General features: G+C 44.1%; 1 protein-coding gene across 2 annotated transcripts in view; it reads right to left on the bottom strand.

Moving 5' to 3' along the window:
* Positions 1-1,516: 1,516 nt before the first annotated feature.
* ndufa10 (NADH:ubiquinone oxidoreductase subunit A10) overlaps positions 1,517-19,375 on the bottom strand; it is a 64,331-nt gene continuing 46,472 nt past the window's right edge. For both annotated transcript variants that reach the window (XM_069934286.1, XM_069934287.1), the window contains exons 9-10: positions 10,496-10,604; positions 1,517-1,783 (exon numbers count right to left, since the gene is read on the bottom strand). In XM_069934286.1, the coding sequence (XP_069790387.1) occupies positions 1,715-1,783; positions 10,496-10,604 (178 nt within the window). In that variant the 3' untranslated portion in view covers positions 1,517-1,714. The remainder of the gene's footprint in view (positions 1,784-10,495; positions 10,605-19,375) is intronic.

The following is a 19,375-nucleotide window of genomic DNA, read 5'->3' as shown; positions in this document are numbered from 1 at the left end:
CTCCCCCTGACCTGAGTAGGTTTCTTCCTGCGTTCTAAAGATGTACGGTTAATTGGTCACATAGGTGTTTTTGGGCAGCGCGTGCACATGGACTGGAAGGGACTGTTAGTGTGCTCTCAATAAAAAAAACTTTAAAGGTGATGGATGGTGTGGGCAAAACATGTCAATGGCTTTCTCCTTGCTGTCTCTTCTCTCTGCCGTCCCATCCTCAAACTTTCTACCTATTGACGAAAAGACCTTTGCCCAAAATGTCTCTCTCCACAGTTACCACTGCCCTGTTGAATATTTTCATTGTTCCAACCTTGACTTCAGATTTTGAGGATCTACTCTGCAGTCAAATACAGATAATCCGGCACTCTTGGTGGTGCTGGGCTGGCAGAGTGTCCAGACTATTCAACATTAATTCCAGGAAACATCACCTGGTGAGGCCAATGCCAAATCATTGGGATGGGTGGGCAGTGGATTATTGAGGTTTCATTGGATTTCATGGTTTGGAGAGCTGAGATAGGGTTCCACTTTGAGCAGAGGAAAATGGGAAAATGTACAGAAGTTATTGGAAGATGATCATGGACCAGGAGCAATTGAACAACTTTGTAAAGTGCTTGCTGGAAACACCTCCTTTTTCAATTGAAGGAATGTAGATCACATCGAGCAGACAACAGCCCGTTCCAAATGTCTAGCATTTTTCAGAAACCTGCCCAAGATCTGGCTTTGGATAACATGAGTTTAGGATTCCTGGACCTTTGCAACAACAATAAGTGAGACCGTTTATGCAGACTGTTTTCTTTCCCTTGTGTATCATCTCAGAAAAGCCAACTAAATAGGTCATGCAGCTCATGAGAAATGAGGCAACTTATACTGGGAATGAATCATCCAATCTTGCATTTGCCTTCTTGATTACCTGCAAACTATCTTCTTAAGATTCCTGCACTCCAGGTCTCTCTGCGCAACAGCATGCTGCCATAGTTTACTATTTAAATAATAATCCATTCTATCATTTTTCTTTCCAAAGAAGATGACCTCACATTTATTGATGTTGAACTCCTTGGTCACTCACTGAACCCACTCCTGCTTCTCTGCTTTAATTGGTTTTTACTCACACACTTCTAATTCAATAGTAAGAGATCTTCCAACAGGCAAGGGCTGGAACACAATCCGCGGCGGGCAAGGTGGACAGTGCCTGTAGTCCTCCCTGTCATAGACATGAGAAATTGTCTGCTCTTGCAGGACTGAATGTTGGGTGGCGAAGGCCAACAGCAGAGTCAGAGTTGGCAAAGCGGAGCTAGTCGTCACCAGGAATGACAACACCTACCAGCTAATGTGAGTGTGCACGTCTCAACAACAGGCTGTCTCTGGCGAGGGAGCATCTTTGACTGGACTACAGAACTACATGGTAAAACTATTCAATGTTCAGTAATGCACTGGTACAACACCCAGTCCAAATGGGGAACATACACCTAGGTCTGTGACACACTGCTATACTTTGTTTCATTCAGATTGGCATGACACCAGTGTGTTCAATGTTAAGTTTTATTAGGTACCTGTCAATTAATAGGGTGCGCAAAGCTCTTCATAAATCAAGAGCAACTGGAGACAGGTTTGTCATCCTTAATTCTGTGGGACACCAGCCATTTGGCAGAGCAAAGAATTCCTCTCCTTACCACTTTCTCTTCCTCTCAAATCAATTTTAATCGTTCTTTTGGAACCTGCGCTATTATTTCAACCAGATCCACTTGTCTCCCAGATCAGCATTGAAGCCTTTTGCATACTTTCGACCTGGGATCTGAAACAAAAAAAAATACAAAGAGTGAGAACGTTTGTCCTGCTGCAGAGCACACAAACAATTGATATTCATTAATCTACGTACACGACATGTAGTTATGGTTTCAACAGCTATTTTGGTTTCTATTTTAATTGACCTGTGATATATTCATGAGATTAAATTATAACTTTGAAAGTGCATCAACCTATTTATCTTATACTATTTCTCCCAGATTACTAAAAATTGCACCATCTTTACATGCTTGGGCCTTGGAAACAAAGCAGGAACAAGGGGACAAAGGCAGCATGGTTAGCGAGATGCTATTAAAGCACCAATGACCAGGGTTCAAATCCAGTGCTGGCTGTAAGGAGTTTGTACGTTCTCTGTCTCTGTGTGGTTTTTCCCCAGGTGCTTCAGTTTCCTCCCACTCTCCAAAACATATGGGATTGTAAGTTAATTGGGGTGTAATTGGGAAGCACTTATTTAAATGGCCAGAATCAGCTTCTACCGTGCTATAAATAAGATCTAAATTTTGATTAATGCTTCTGAAGGAGAGGGCAGGATATTAAATGAAGAGGCCGAATGGGAGTGGAATAGGATGCAGAAAAAGAGTATTTCATCATAGCCAATTGGTCACAAGTACCCAACATAGTCACTGTTATTCAAACACTTCACGGTGAGACAGAAAAGTTCCCTTGCACTCCTAATTTTGAGCAATATCTCAGTGTATGCTCTCCTCTGGATATGAGAGATGAAATGCAGATCAGGTGACAATTTTGAAAAGCACCCTCTATTCAGTCTGTGTGGGCATCCTTCCAGTTTCCTGTCACTTTTTATTCCCCATCCCAATCCCATCCTGCCTTTGGCTTCACAACACCATTCCAATGAGGTCCAGCATAAGCTTGAGACACATTATCTTGCCTTCGAACCTTTCACTTCCCAGCCTCAAGGACTTGCTTCAGATCATCAGCTTCTCCAGCCTTGTACCCTCAGCTTTCCAGCATTGTGTCCTTCCCTCTCTCCTCTTCCAATCATCGCTCCACAGATATAAACCAGCCTTCTGTGCCATTTCATCACTCTTGGCTTTGGTCCTCTCATAGATCTCCCCTTTCTCTGCCAATGTAAACTGGTGGCACGATTAGAGTAGCGGTTAACGCAATGCCATCACAGCTCCAGCAATTGGGATCAAAGCTCGAATCCTGTGCTGTCTATAAGAGTTTGTATGTTCTCCCCATATCTGCATGGGTTTCCTCCAGGTGCTCTGGTTTCCTCCCTCTGTTTGAAACATACTGGGGGTCTAGGTTATTTGGATATAATTGTGCGGCATGGACTCATGGGCCAAAATGGCCTGTTACCATGCTGTATGACTAAATTTAAAAAAAAAACCAATTTTTTAAAATTAAATTTTAAAAAATGCATCGTTCCTCATTTTGCCCCCCCCCCCCCAAGGAAAGATTCCAAAACATTGATTGTTATTCCTCCTTCCATAGGCATGTCCAGATCTGCTGAGTATTCCTGACATCCTCTGCGCCTAAGTTTTGTGGGAAGCCCCAATGTCAGCAGTCCCGGGGAGGGGGGAGGGGGGGAAGGGAGGAAGAAGTTCCCATCAGCCTCATGCTGAGACCAGCGCACCCTTCATCATCCACCGTTAGCTGATTTCCCTCCCCCCCAACAAGAAGTCATATGCACCTCAGAGGGATGTTCCATTGCTAATAAATGCTCTCCATTCAATTCTCCCTTTTGTACTTGATACTCTCTTTTGCTTCTCTTTCTCAACTCGATAGCTGTGCTGGACTAGTGAAGCCTCTTTGACTGCCTTTACAGGTCAAGCAAAGCAAAGATTTTTGTGCAAGTTGTGTACATGACAATAAATGGAATACTCAAAGGTACTGGAAAAGCTTCTGCACATCTTGACGAAAGACTAAGGCCTGAAGCGTTGGTTACACTTTACTTGCTCTGGACGCTGCGTGACCTGCTGAGTTCCTCCAGCAAGTTTGTGTATTGAACTCTACTCCAGCATCTGTGGACTTTCTGGTTTCACAACAAGAAATGGACCTGATTTGGACAAGCTTGCAATAACCCCCTCTGTCCTTATCCTTCACCTTCTATTTATTTCCCAGACTTTAGCCAAATAGCCTGAGGAGCTGGGCAAAACATTCGAGACACTCCAGTCCCAAAGACAACCTCAGCTGAATTTGAAATAAAACCAGGTCTGAATACTCAGCTGCACTTTATAAAGCCTCTCTCATCTTCAGAATAAAGCACCCATGACCCATAACATCTTACAGCAATATTAAAATCAGGTCAGAGGTAAATTTGGTTCCCAGGGATGTCAAACCCTTCTTCAAAATGTAAGCAAAAGCAAGAATTCCAGTTAACAATAGTTTGTGGGTTTGCTTTTCGCATCATCTTGATGTTTAATGTCAGTCCTGTGTCGCGTTCCACAGACTCATTAACCTGACATATCCCCTGAGATCACATTTCCTGTTTCCTCCACTGCAACAACTCAGCTTGTGGCTAGACTAAAAATAGCCCACTTTGAACTATTTTGCCAAAATGCCTTGATTATGAGAAGCTGTGTGGAAGAGTTGTGGCTTGCGGCTAAAACAGAAATGTGCACAATCTGCGTGTGGACGCAGACTAGCTCAAAAACATTCTTTTTCGTTTCATTAGGGTGACACGATTAGTGTAGTGATTAATGTTACGCTGTTACGGCACCAGTGATCAGGACCAGAGTTCACTGTCTGTAAGGGGTTGGTACGTTCTTCCCATGTCTGCATGGGTTTTCCCTGGGGGCTCCAATTTCCTCCCATCGTTCGAAATGTACCGGGGGTTGTAAGTTAATTGGATGTAATTGTGCGGCACGGGCTCATGGGCTGAAATGGCCTGTTACTGTGCTGTATGTCGCAAAGTAAATAAATAAAGATAGATCCATCATGAAAACCAAAGTTCTGACTAAATCTTTGGGTCATCACTTAGTTCACAGGCTCAACGCATTTTAGCTGAAGATTCTGAGTCAAAGTTTTCAATTAATTTTATTTTAAAGCTGCAGTTCACCCAGATTTTGGTTTCTCATGTGGGGAAAAGGGCAGGGCTTCCAGGTAATGTGCCAGGTTACTTCCTCCTGTGGGGCAAAGGGCAGGGCTTCCAGGTAATGAGCCAGGTTACTTCCTTCTGGACCTCAGTCCAGTTTGCCTGAAGTCAAGGGTCCAAAGTTTTAAATGGTCGACAGATGAGTAGGAAATTGGCAAACTTCCAACGGGGCTGGATTTAGAAAAAAAACCATCACGTTAACTTTGGATGAAAATTAAGGGTTAAGGGGCAAAACTTTAGAAGTAACATAAGAGGAAGCTTCTTCACTCAGAGAGTGGTGGCTAAGTGGAATGACTTTCCGGAAGAGGTAGTCGCAGCAGGGTCAATTCTGTCATTTAAGAGGAGATTGGATGAGTACATGGATGTGAGGGGGTTGGAGGGTTATGGTCAGGGAGCAGGTAGGTGGAACTAATGGAGTTTCACGTAAATCAGTGCGGACTAGAGGGTCGATATGGCTGGTTTCTGTACTGTAATTGTTATACGGTTATACTAACTGGTCTTGGCGCCTCACAGTTCGGCGGGCAGCAACCTCCTTTGAAGAAGACTGCAGAGCCCACCTCACTGACAAAAGACAAAGGAGGAAAAACCCAACACCCAACCCCAACCAACAAATTTTCCCCTGCAACCGCTGCAACTGTGACTGCCTGTCCCGCATCGGACTTGTCAGCCAAACGAGCCTGCAGCTGACGTGGACATTTACCCCCTCCATAAATCTTCGTCCGCGAAGCCAAGCAAAGAGAGACTTTTGATGACAAAGATGGAATTACAATTTAAAGAAACAAACATACCTCGTTTTGAAATGTATCAAATCCACCCTGAGAAACTTTATTATATTCTCAAACTTTGAATTGTTCATCATTAAAATTTTCAACAAGCCACAGAGAGATATTTTAATTTCATTCAGACAAACAACAGAGTAACAGGCCCTTTTGGCCCACAAACTGGTGTTGTCCAATTACACCAAATTGACCTACAACCCCCGGAACATCTTGAAGGGTTGGAGGAAATTGGAGCCCTGGGGAAAACCCATGCAGATACGGAGAGAATCTACAAACTCCTTACAGACAGCGCGGGATTCAAACTCTGGTCCTGATCTCTGGCACTGTAACAGCCTCGCACTAACCACTAAGCCCTACATGGACGGCATATACGCCCTTCATTCAACCTCTTTTATACTCAAATTTGTTTTTGACCACTTCACTGAGTAGAATTACAAAGCAGAAACCTTGCACACTCCTGCCAAATTTGAGGGGAATGGGAGGGAAAGCAAGGCTGATTCCCAGTGCACAAACCAGCTGTTTGTTTCTGATCACTGGTGGGAAAGTAACAGACAGAATAAAACGTAATGTGGAGGCAGGAGAGAAGCATAAAAAACACAAAACTAATCCCAATGGAGTCATACAACAGGGAAACAGGCCATTCAGCCAAACCCCTTCAATGTTGACCATGGTGCATTCCTGAGCTAGTCCCATCTACCTGCATTTGGCCCATATTCCTTGAACCCATTCCTATCCTTGCACCTGTCCAAATGTAATTTAAACTCTGTAATTGTCCCCGCCTCTACCACTTCCTCTGGCAGCTAGTTCCACATACCCACCACTCTCTGTGAAAAAAGATATCACATCCATCTTCACCTAGAGATTTATTACTTTGTAAAGAGTTCATTGCCTCTCTTACTTCTACCTCAGTAAATGAAACATCAAGTTGAGGTGGGGGTGGAACAGTGAAGAGTTCTATGGCTGAAGGACACACAAGCATTGGGCATGGTGACTCGAGGCGAGGAACCCACACAGGCTGCGGGCTGATGGTGAATGAAAGAGGGTGTTTGAAGTTTGGATCTGGAGCTCGGGTTGCCTAAGGTTTGGCTGAAGTCAATGTGGCTTTGGAGGCTGCGGGAGCCTGGAGGCGAATCCATGTACACTCTGGGCTCTGGGGGGTAACTCTGCTTCTCTTTCTGACTGTAAAGGGCACTGGGCAATTTCTGCTGATGGAGAATTTTTGTCTTCCTTACAGCAGACTAAATTCAATTTTGTGTAATATTACACCTGTTTTATTGTGTGACAATAAAGGAATTTTGAAGGACCATTCTGGGTAAAACCTGTGAAGCAGCTAAGTCATTAGAAGTAATGTGCTCCTCCCATATTGTGAGCTGTATAAGCCAATGAGGGTCACTGCAGAGCTGACATCAGATGGGATTCAGAGGTGGATTTTTCAGGGTGCCTCTATTCGCTTAACCAAAAAAATGACACCGATAATCAAATCTGAAAGCATAGTGTGCAGAGATTGCAACAAGTATTATAAAAATTGGTCTACACCTACAGTACAGAAACCAACCCTTCGGCCCTTCTAGTCTGTGCTCAACTATTATTCTACCTTGTCCCCTGACTTGCACCCGAACCGTGTCCCTCTATACCCCCCACCCCCCATATCCATGTATCTATTAAATTTTTCTTAAATGTCAAAACTGAGTCTGCATTCACCACTTCATCTGGCAACTCTCACCACTCTCTGCAAGAAGTTCCCGTAAACGTTACCTTTAAACATTTTACCTTTCACCATTAACCCACAACAACATGGAACATTCAGCATAGTACAGGCCTTTCGGCCCACCCTGTTGTGCTGACTCAATAACCTACTCTAACAACTGCCTAGAATCTCGCTACTCCATAGCCTCCATTTTTCTTAGTTCCATACCTATCTTATCATCTCATCCAAGATCCAACTGCCCCTGCCTCCCCCATTGTGCACTCCCTAGGTAAAGAACTTGCTTTTTACCTTGTACTAACTCCCAAGCACCTTAAAAGTATACTCCCTTGTGATGGCCGTTTCTGCCCTGGCCTTTGGCCAGCCACATGATCAAAGCCTCATCATCATACACCTCCATGAGGTCACCCCTCATCCTCAATCGCTCCAAGGAGAAATGACCACGTTCCCTCAACCTATCCCCATGAGGTATGCTTTCCAATCCAGGCAGAAGCCTTGCAAATCACTTCTGCACAGCATCCACATCTTATTGTCTTGTCTCACCTAACCTCAGTGGAAAAAGCCAGCTTGCATTTTATCTATACCCCCTCATATGTTTAGGGGGTTTCTCACCATGGTTAGGGAAGTACAAAAGCGCCTTTTAAATTGAATACAGTCTGCTAGAAGAACTCAGTGGGTCGAGCAGCATCAGTGAGAGAAAAAGTATGATCAAAGTTTTAGCCCGAGATCCTTTATTGGGACTGGCTAAATGTAGCTGGCACAGAGAGGACAGGGTGAGAGGGTTGAGACAGAGGTCCCATGGGGGATTGGTGAGAGGGGTTACATGATGGACAAAGGCAAAGGATCAGCAAATGCCAGGCAAAGGGAGAGAGGTAAGAAACAAAGATGTCGGGGGGAGGAAGATGTCATAGAGGGTGATTAGAAGACAAAGGCTAGGATCAGGTAAGAAATGAAGGGGACAATGGTAGTACAAGGAGACACTGGAAATGATTGCTTAAAAGTGCCATTGCCTTAGTTTTGGGAAATGCAGTGCAACTTCAGAGCAAACCACAGCTATGTCGACAAGGCTTTTGTGTTAGATGACAGGTTGAGAAACGCTTAATGCAGTCCTTTGCTCATCTGACCAATGTGCTTGATGCAATCAGCTAATGAGAACCATAAAAAGTACTTTTCAAGGCACAGAGTTCCTGTGGTGAGTGACTCACCTCCTGACTCCCCACAGCTTTTCCACTATTGACTTGAGCGGCCACTCTCCTCTCAGCAGGGCGAATACAATCAAGAAACTCAATAGTGTCCAGGATAAAACATCCAGTTGATTAGTACCCCACCCTAACTGTTCATTTTCTCCAACATCTATAAAATGTACTATAATTATGTGTCTTCAAGCCACTACCTTCAGGTTTCCTGTCCAAGTTGCACAAGAAGCTTTACGCTAAATGCTGTGAAAACCCTGGAACTCCATGGTGCAAACACTTCCACAGAAGACCGACATCTGTTCAAGAAGGTGGCCCACTGCCACCTCTCAAGTGCAATTAGGGTCAGGAAATCAATGCTGGCTTTGACAGCTGAGCCAACCTTCCAAAAACTTATAAAAACATGCTGGAAAGACCATGCACTATGCACGTTAACCAGGATTCCAATGTCATCCTGTGCCAGTTGGAAGAGGTAACAGGACATCACTAGAGCAGAGCAGGGGGGAACAGAAGGAATAGACATTAGGCTTGAATTCTGCAATGGTCTCTGCAATGTGTCTTCAAGATTGGTCTCGTATGCTGCCAGCCCTTGCTTGCAGGATATTTTTGGCATGAAGCATTAGAGATGTTATTTAGCTGGGTGAAGAGCCAATCCCGTTGAAAAATTCACTGTACATTTTTTAACAAATATTTTAAACGTTTTGCAGAGGGAATTAAAGACCAGAGCATATGCGTAAGATTTCCAAGCTGAAATATTAAAACTTTGAAAATAAAATTGAATGAAAAATCTGGTGTAAATTATTTAGAGCAATTACAATTCTTACATGCATATGTTCCTTGTTTTCAGAAAGCTTGCCAAGCAACAATGGCTTAGTTCACCATTAAAATCTCATTCCCACTGCAGTATATGAAACATGAAGTATATAAAAATAGTTTAGGAACCAATAACATAGAAATTGCAAGAATTAGTGGCAGTTGTCAGTCGAACCTTGCTTGCGCCTGCTCATTTGTTCATTGAGATCACGGGTAATCACGACTTTGGCCTCAAACCAACTTTCTTGCAAGAGCTTCATGATCTGCATATTCCTCAAAGTTGAATGACCACGGATATGCTGATGAATCCTTGTCAGTTCACTGACTTCCCTCAACGGTCCTGGGACAGGAACCCAAATAGGGCAGGATGGCAAGGTCGGGGTTCTCACGCTTAACTTTACACACATGTAGTCCAGAAGCGATTGGCGGTTTCCCGCTCATTTCTGGCAACGAGTTGTTTTGTTTTACCGCCACAGAACCCAGGTGTGGACAGTCACATGCTGGTGCCTAGGGTCAATGCTGGGAATAGTTCAGCACTGAATTGTGTTCACAATGAAAGGTGCTGCAAGCACTCTCTCAGATACTGGGAAAATAGCAGCAAGGGTGCCAATGGAGAACCCAACAACCCCCTAAAGAACTGTTAAAATCTGTCAAACCAGGGACTTGAGCTACTTATCCATATATCAAAGACAAACTCTCCTTGGAGCACCATCAATTTTGCAAGTAGCACAGGACCATATAAGAGTACAGTTGTTTGTCATCTTTATAGAATCTCCCTTGCTGTACTTACCTCTCTTCTTTGGACCCTTTCTCTCAAGGTTCAGATAGAGGAGCAGGTCTTGGGCATCCCATAGTGAGGGGGCGGTGGTGGGGGAGTCATTCCCAGGTTACTTATGGGAACCAAGAGTCTTGGGGAAGGTATGCCTCTACATCCTACCCCGCTGGCGCGGGGCGGCACACATTTAACAAAGCAGTGTACACTGCAGCGAGCTGGAGGAAGCCTGTTGCGGTGGAGCACGACGCAGAGTCAGGAGGAGAAGGTTCAGCTATGCCCAGCCACAAACAGCACCTCGACTAGGCTTGCAACTGATTGACAAGTTAACACCTATAAAACAGGAAAAAAAGGATGGGCTTGTGCCAAGTTTCTCACCTGTCTGTAGGTGTGATACATCTCATCGTACTCATGGGCTCCCACTGTGATCTCTGGCAGGTACCTGGGAATCGTGGTCAGATCGATAATTCTTGATTTGTTCTGAACCCTAATCAAGGAGAAAGGTTTAAATTTTATTTTACAATATGGTAGAAGCCAATTTCAGGCATTGAAATCCGTATTGCCCAATTACACCCAAATTAACCTAAAATCACTCAGACATGGGGAGAATAGACAAACTCTGTATGGAGAGCACCGGTCGCTGGTGCTGCAATGTAATGTTGATTATATTTTTTACGGCTTTTGATCCCAGCCACCCAACTTCCTGGTAGTCAGAAACAACAGTAACAAGAACCAACAGTAACCATTTAATTCAATGGTAGTCAGAAACAACTGTCGTCGTCTAACTGAATAGTAGTCAGACCCAATGGCATCCGTCAAACTCAGTGTTTCTCAGAGCCAATGGTAGCCATTTAACTCAACAGCAGGCAGAACCAATGATAGCCAACAAATTCAATGGCAGACAGAGCCAATACTGGGAAGGAGCTGGTGGTTCAGAAAACACAGTATTTTTTTTTGTCAAAATGTCCACCAATTACCAGAGCAGCAGTGGTCCCAACACACTAGTGCACAAGTGGTGCAGAGAGTTGGTGAAATCACACCTTGATTAATGCACACAGTTTTGGGTCATCCAGTTAGACAACAGATGTCATTCAGCGAGAAAAGGATGCAGAAAAAGCTGGAGGGTTTGAGTTATAAGGAAAGACTGGATAGGCTGGGACACACGTCCGTTGAGCGAGGAGGCTGAGGTTCATAAAATCATAAGGATCATGGATAAGGTGATGAGTACAATCTTTTACCCTGGGTAGGAGAGTCTAAAGCTAGAGGGCTTAGATTTAAGGTGAGAGGGAAAAGATTTAAAAAAGGACCTGAGGGCACTTTCTTTATACAAAGGGTAGTGGGTATATAGAGTGAGCTACCAGAGAAAATGGTAGAGGCAGGTACAATTATAGCACTCAAAAGAAACTCAGACAGATATATGGACAGAAAAGTGTCAAAGAATATAGCCCAAACACAGGCAAATGGACTCACTTAGATAGTCAATATAGTCAGCATGGACAAATTGGGTCAAAGGGTCTGTTTTCTTACTGTAAAACTCTGGCTCCAAGAGCCTGCACACAAGAACCTCAACAATGCAGCAACAGCATCCCCTGATGGTGATCTGAGGTGCAGCTGAGAACTCAACCTCTTCCAATGCCAGATACCCAGTTTTAACAGTTCATCAGAACTTATCATCGTGAACGTGCCATGAAATTTGTTGTTTTGGAGCAGCATTACAGGTATGAAATTGATATAAATTACTTTAATAAAAAATAAATAAATTACTGCCAAAAAAAAGTGAGGTAGTGTCTGTGGTTCATTGTGCGTTCAGAAATCTGATGGCAGAGGGGAAAGAAGCTGTTTTTGCACCACTGGGTGTTTGTCTTCAGGCTCCTGTACTTCCTTTCTGATGGTAGCAGTGAGACGATAGCGTGTCCTGGGTGGTAAGGGTTCTTGAGACACCGCCTCACAGATGTCTTTAATGGAGTGAAGACTATTGCCCATGATGGCGCTGGCTGAGCTTACAACCCTCTGTAATTTTTTCCTGCCCTGTGCATTGGCATCATTTTGCAAACAACTTATTTTCACAGGTGAAAGCTCCTCAATCAAAACCATTGGTCGAAAACTCCAATTTCATCACATTTTGCTGTCATCCTAACACACCTGGGCAGATTTCAAATGAAGCTGCCGAAATATATGCGACAGTTCACCACCGAAAGCACTCAACTTAACCAAGATCAGTAGAAGTGGCCACAAGCTGGGTAAGGACTTTTGCCCTTTAATGAAATGCAAATCCACAGCATTCTCCATTTCAAGACAACTTCAATAATTCTCCAACATTCAAGTAAAAGAAATACAAGGGTGTGTTACTGTTGCATCCAAAGCAGTATGATCAGAACTTTTCTCACTTTCTTTTTGCCTCGTTTAACCACTGCATTAATATATTGTCAGGCAATAACATACACAGTTGAACATCTGTAAAATAGTATTGGCAACAGCAATATGTAACCTTTATGCAGACTAATCCTTTATATTTAGGCCTTTTATCAATTATCAGATAGTGTTAAATTGAGTATACTTTAAATCTTTCTCCAGAGTCAACAAGTGAGGACCAGTTGAATTATCTCAGGATAATGAGAGGTCAAATAAGCCATAGTTACTGCAGTCCTAGAAATGGACAACCAATTGCTAATAGTTTTATGAGTGGCTTGGTTAAAGATATCTATTTTGAAGTTAGGAAAAGCAGCTCTCCCCACCAACCCTTCCCTGGATGAGGGCTAATTTTCTATTTTAATGAAAATGCATTTCATGGGCATCTAGCCAGGAAATGTGAAGCACAGGGCAGAGGACAACTGGTGCCAAGTACACAGTGCCCACTTTATAGGATGAGGGCAGAATATCTCTGAGCAGGGTAGTGATTTCTGATAATCCCAGAGATCAATCCTTCATAATCTAATGGAATTCACAAGGATCTATTATTGATTTTAAAAAAAACACAAACAAGATCTCCATAGTAGGGCCGAACTGGCCTGTTCTGTGCTGTAAGTGGTTATATGGTTATATCAAGACTCCATTAATTTCACCCATTAATAAGATAGGTGCAGAAAGTTAAGGGGACATTCAAAGCTTTAAGTCCACTTTTAATGACAGTCAACCTGGAGGGTTTGAAAGGAAATAAATGAAATCATGTTGTATATTCAATATTTTTATTTGCATACTTCCTGTGTCACTTCAGATTATAGATTAAGAATTTCCCCATCTTTACCTCTTGAGCTATTCGGACCCAATTTCCTTCTTATTTGTGGCTTCTTTTCTCTACCCCAAAGTCCCATTCAGATTTACAGTCCTGGCATTCACAGAGGTCCAAGATCTCCATCTGTCAGGCCCATTTCACACTACTACTTGTCGCACACAATTTTGAGCTCATGGATGCAAAAAAAAAAACAAGCCCCCAGATCCTTCAAATCAGCACCCTCCTTCTGAATAATGTTCACGTCACTCGTGTACAGAGGAGTATTCATCCAATAGGTCATCTACAATTAACAAGCCTTTAGCATCCTGTCTCAACCACAGCCCTTCAACTTTTTTGTCTCCATGCTATCAGACACTCCCTTTATTTTCACCATTCTTTCTACTTTACTACAAACCAAACCATTTCTAAACTTTATTCCCCAGTTCTGACGGAAGGCTATCGCCCTGAAACGACAACTCCATGTTTCCCCCACACTGACGTTGCCTGATCTGCTGAGTATTTCCAGCATTTTCTGACTTTATTTCAGATATCCAGCACCTGCAGGCCTTTGGCCTGTGTAATCTGGTCTCACTGTTGTCTTGCACATTCCACAGGCACAATGTATCCTGTTTAAGGTGTGGTTCCTAGAACTGCTCACAGTACTTCATGTGTGGTCTCAGCAGAGCTTGGTACATACAATTAGGACAAACGCTTAACTCTATTGCTTTCAATGTTACTTTGGGAAAATAGTGGAAACAGTGCAGCCATTCTAATGGAGTGCAGCTTTGAAACAAAGACAACTTTAGTGTGTTACAATTATCCTCAAACAAAGAGCTTTTTACTCACAGGTAATGTGCACTGACTTACTTTCTTTGTAAATTGTAGAATCTCTCCTGGACCAGTGCCAAACTGTGAATCATATAAACACAGGCTAGTTGGGTTGTAACAACCTGCATCAAGTTTAAAGTTCCAAACTTGGTTAAATCCCAAGGTGCCTTTACCTGTCTCTTGGTTTCTCAAGATTCACATGAACACAGGATTGGTTACTGGTCTTATTTTAGAGTTCACTGCATTCTCTTTGTTCCTTTATCAGGAAAATAATAAACTTATACCACAAAGTTCAGCAAATCTAGCACCCAGCGCTGCTACTTTAATCTCAAACCTGAGAAATAGCGTGTGCAAGGTGATCTGTTTAACTCACAGGAACAGAGATGATTGTTCATGACAAGGCATTAAACTAAGTGTCGGTGGGGAAGAAGTGAGAAATCTGGAATGGAAGAAGTTTTCAGGGCTCAACCGCCCATGTGCCAGGAAAATGATGGGAACTGATGTCACTGTGAGCTCTCGGTTCGTGCCTCTTTAGGTTCCAGCACTTCTAAGTCTTCATCCAGACAGCTCTTCAATTTCTTGAAGGTTCCTGCCCTTGCCTTTCTTACAGGCAATGAGTTCCAGAAGCCCACATCTTTTGGTGAAAAACATTTCGATTCTCTCTTATCCCATCAGATCAGTAGCCCCACTTAACCAGTGCTCTAATGAAGGGGAAAAGTTCTTCTTATTCAACCTCCAGACCCCTCATAACTTTGTACAATTCAATTAGGTCTTTCTTAGCTTTCTTTGTTTCACATAAGTTTCACCATTCAATTCCCTCCATTCAGATTCTCTAGCCTAGCAATCTCATCAGTAAGTTCCTATATTTGCTCCCAGATACTGTTACATCCTTCCAATAGTGGCACAACCAGAACTGTTATCAGTGCATTATTCTTGGCCAAATTAGTGTTTTATATTGATCAACTGTAATCTTTCTGCTCTTACTAAGCATTGGGCAATTTTAAAAAAATAACCCGTGTGCATAAGTCACCACCTTATGATCTGTTTACTGCTCTGCCACTGTGTGCTCATCTTCACACTAAAGATAGTAAAAGTCAAGGCCTGCATTGGTAATGTGAGTGCCCAGGAACCCATGTTGCAGAAAGTAGCAAATATAACCAAATGCACAACAAGCTCCTACCATCCATTACCTATGTCTTTGTGGGGTGCTACCTCAAGAAGGCAGCCACCATCATAAAGGACTCCCATCACCCTGGTCACAACCTCTTCTCACTGCTATCTTCAGGCAGAAGGTGCAGAAGCCTGAGGTCCAGTACCTCAGGGTCAAGACAGTTTTTTAATCCAATAGCTATCAGCAATCCAACGAACATCTCCTGACTACCCTAATCATAAACTACTCCAGCAACACAGAAGACCTGTCTACACTCTTTAAACATAACATTTTTCTTGTACTGTGTAACTAAATATTTATTATCTCTTCCTATAGATTGTAATTTAATGTATACTATTGGAGTTGCTTTTTTAATTACAAATTCTGCACAAAGCAAGAATTTTGGTGCATTGCACTTGCGTGTATGACAATAAACTCATTACCAAAATAGGATCATTTTATCACTTTACAACTTGATAATCCTTTGCGACGTGTGGGCATTTCGGGCTAAAAAGTACCATATTTGACAGCATACAAGATCCCGCCCCCCCCCAATTTCAGCAGGGAATATTAAGAAATTTTTAATGGTATTTATGGGTAAGCATTTAACGTTATTGAAATATATGCCGGTAGCTACTGTATAGCGCTGGTCCCGCTCTCTCCCAGCGACCCGCTGTCAGTACCCGTGCTGGTCCCGCCCAGCGACCCGCTGTCAGTACCCGTGCTGGTCCCGCTCTCTCCCAGCGACCCGCTGTCAGTACCCGTGCTGGTCCCGCTCTCTCCCAGCGACCCGCTGTCAGTACCCGTGCTGATCCCGCTCTCTCCCAGCGACCCGCTGTCAGTACCCGTGCTGGTCCCGCCCAGCGACCCGCTGTCAGTACCCGTGCTGGTCCCGCTGTCAGTACCCGTGCTGATCCCGCTGTCAGTACCCGTGCTGATCCCGCTGTCAGTACCCGTGCTGATCCCGCTGTCTCCCAGCGACCCGCTGTCAGTACCCGTGCTGGTCCCGCTCTCTCCCAGCGACCCACTGTCAGTACCCGTGCTGGTCCCGCCCAGCGACCCACTGTCAGTACCCGTGCTGGTCCCGCTCTCTCCCAGCAACCCGCTGTCAGTACCCGTGCTGATCCCGCTCTCTCCCAGCGACCCGCTGTCAGTACCCGTGCTGATCCTGCTCTCTCCCAGCGACCCGCTGTCAGTACCCGTGCTGATCCCGCTCTCTCCCAGCGACCCGCTGTCAGTACCCGTGCTGGTCCCGCTCTCTCCCAGCGACCCGTTGTCAGTACCCGTGCTGGTCCCGCTCTCTCCCAGTGACCCGCTGTCAGTACCCGTGCTGGTCCCGCTCTCTCACTAGCGGTGGCGTTACCCAACATTATCACCCCAATTTCAATTTCCCATACAAGACCCGAGGATATTTTAGAGCTATTTTTTGGGAAAAACATGGATTTTATATGCCATCAAATAAGGTATTTCACGAATTTCAGCTCTGTATGTCAATTGTGATGAGTCAGGGATGTATTCCAGTGACTCCACACATGGGATGATTTGCTACTCAAAGGTGCTGTCTTGCTTGTACTGTACTGCAAACTAGATTTGCCCTTTAGAGGGCCCCATTCCCTGACTGAAAAACTTTCTCAGTATCTGACTATGGAAATACTATGGATACAAATTCAATAAAAAAAACATGATTTTTATTGGAGAGATAAAATGCTTCAGAGTTCAGCACTACATCGTAGTCATGCATTTATGTTATTCTGGATGTACTCTACTCTAAGCTGCACATTGTTTTTGGTGCCTGTAGTCCCATGAAGTTCAAGGGTTTGTAAAGCATCCTGTTGCTGGATCTTTGCACTGACAACTTCACAGTGAAAGAAAAACAGCTCGCCTCTTAGGCACAGTGAAAATTAACTTCCTTGGAGCAGAACGAAGAGGGACAGTAACTACTGGAACGAGCAAGCACCCGAGGCCAGCTACTGCTGCACACCTGTCTCGATAGAGCACAGGGAACCAGAATCTTCAAAAGGTGCAGACACTCTGAAGCAAGAGTTAACAAATTATAAATGTTTATGTCTGAGGGATGGGGGAAGAGAAAGGAGCAAAAGAGAGACCAGAAGGGTTTAAGGATGGAGCCCTGAATTCCAGAGAAGACAAAGAATGGGAAAAGAATCATTGGAAAGGTTGTGCTCTCCCCTTGAAAGATGCAAATGAATGGTTGGTTGTGGATCTACCTGGAGGTCAGTAAGTTGCAAGGAGGTGTGAGTCAGGACCATTATGCTTGGTATTCTCACTAGCCATCTACTCAAGGATGTTGGGCAAAGCTTCAGGACATCAACATGCAGAAGGATTGTGAAGAACTCTCAGTCATGAGGAATGGTCAATGTCAATTTTCAGCTTGAATACACAATGTGCTGGAGAAACTCAGCAGGTCACGCAGAATCCATAGGAAGTAAAGATTAACCAAACCTGGTACATGACGAAGGGCCCACACCCAAAATGTTGGTTACCCTTTACTCTATGGACACTACATGACCTGGTGAGTTTCTCCAGCACATTTGTGTATTGCTCTCGACCTCAGCATCTGCAGACTTTAGATCCTCGCTGGAATCCAGACGTGGATTTGGGGCAGCAGTCAAAACCCACCACTCTACTTCCTCTCTCTCATATGATCTTACACTTTATCTGCCTGCCATTAATTTGTTGACATCATCTGCCACCTACAACAAATTCTTGCCACACTGCCATCCCTTATCAGGCATCACCTTCCCTCCAGGGTGGCCTGCCTGTCACTTCCTCAGATGTCAGACATGCGTCACCACCCACACCCTCTGCTCAACTTGTTCAACAACTTTCCCTCCAGCCCAGCCCGCCTCTTCCATATAAAAGATGCCATGATAGGAACAACCACGTGCCAGTCATGAGCTGCTCACCACATTCGTTTAATGCTGGAAGTTGTTGGTTTTAAACACCCCTGAAGGCCTACTTAAAAACTTATTTCCCAAGCAACTAGGTAACATTTATAGTGAACAAGGAAACCCTGGAGGAACTCAGCAGGTCAGGCAGCATCCATTGTCAGAAAAGGTCAGTCAACATTTCGGGCCAGGATCCTTTACCAGTCTCAGTAAAGGGAAACATATGTATGACCTTTTCTCTCCATGGATGCTGCCTGACCCATTGAGTTCCTTTAGCATTTCTTTGTCCACTCAAGATTCCAACATGTTCTTGCGATTTCTCTTCATTACATCAAATTTCTGTTTTGCTTTCAGAATGCTGGGAACTGCACACAGGCTGTAGACTAATCCAGCTCATCTGTGGGATGAGTGAACAAAGGTGGTTGGGGGGGGGGGGGTGGTGGAGAAAGAACAGGAGCAAAATCTCTGCAGGAACAAGAGATTAAACTGAAGGTGTGCTCCGTTATGGGGACTGAAAATAAATCATTTCCTGAAATAGCTTGAGCTGTGGGATTGTGCACCAGTCGCTATGTGATTGACTTCTTGTACCCAGAATCTCAGGTTTCCATCAACAATTTTATCCCCAGGGAGTCACACGATGTAGAGTAGGGGATAGACGTGATTCTCAGAGCTCCTGAGATAACAAGTGAAAATAGCAAAAAAACAGCCAGGAAAACATCAGAAAAGGGGCAACAACAAAAAAAAAAACAGCAAGAAGTTTAAAACTTTTAGATTTGGGGAAGAAATTTTTTAAAAAGACAATACAGAAAGAAACAGCGACCCCAGCACAAAGACCAAGAGAGGTAGCCTTGTGGTAAAGAAAATGGCAGGGCCTGTTCAAGGAACCCACATGAAGAATGACCTACCAGCGCAAGCTGTCGAGTCGGAGGACAACAGGATCCACTCGTCGGCGGGCACAGGGAAGAGTTCAGGCATCGCTGTGAGAAAGCCAATGCCTGCACGTTGAGGTGAGACCCGAAGGAACCAACAGGAATGGGTCAAGAGAGGCAGAGAGGAGGCATTGTCGGCAACCATGGAGCAGCCCTACAAGCACGGAAGCAACAAGGCAGCAGCAGCTGCAATCGTGGTTGCAGCTGCAGCAACAGTTAAGACGGCAGAGGTTT

The sequence above is a fragment of the Narcine bancroftii genome, chromosome 4 (assembly GCF_036971445.1).
Source record: "Narcine bancroftii isolate sNarBan1 chromosome 4, sNarBan1.hap1, whole genome shotgun sequence".
Lineage (NCBI taxonomy): Eukaryota > Metazoa > Chordata > Chondrichthyes > Torpediniformes > Narcinidae > Narcine > Narcine bancroftii.
Note: the sequence above shows the minus strand (reverse complement) of the source record. Positions and strands in the feature narration are given on the sequence as shown.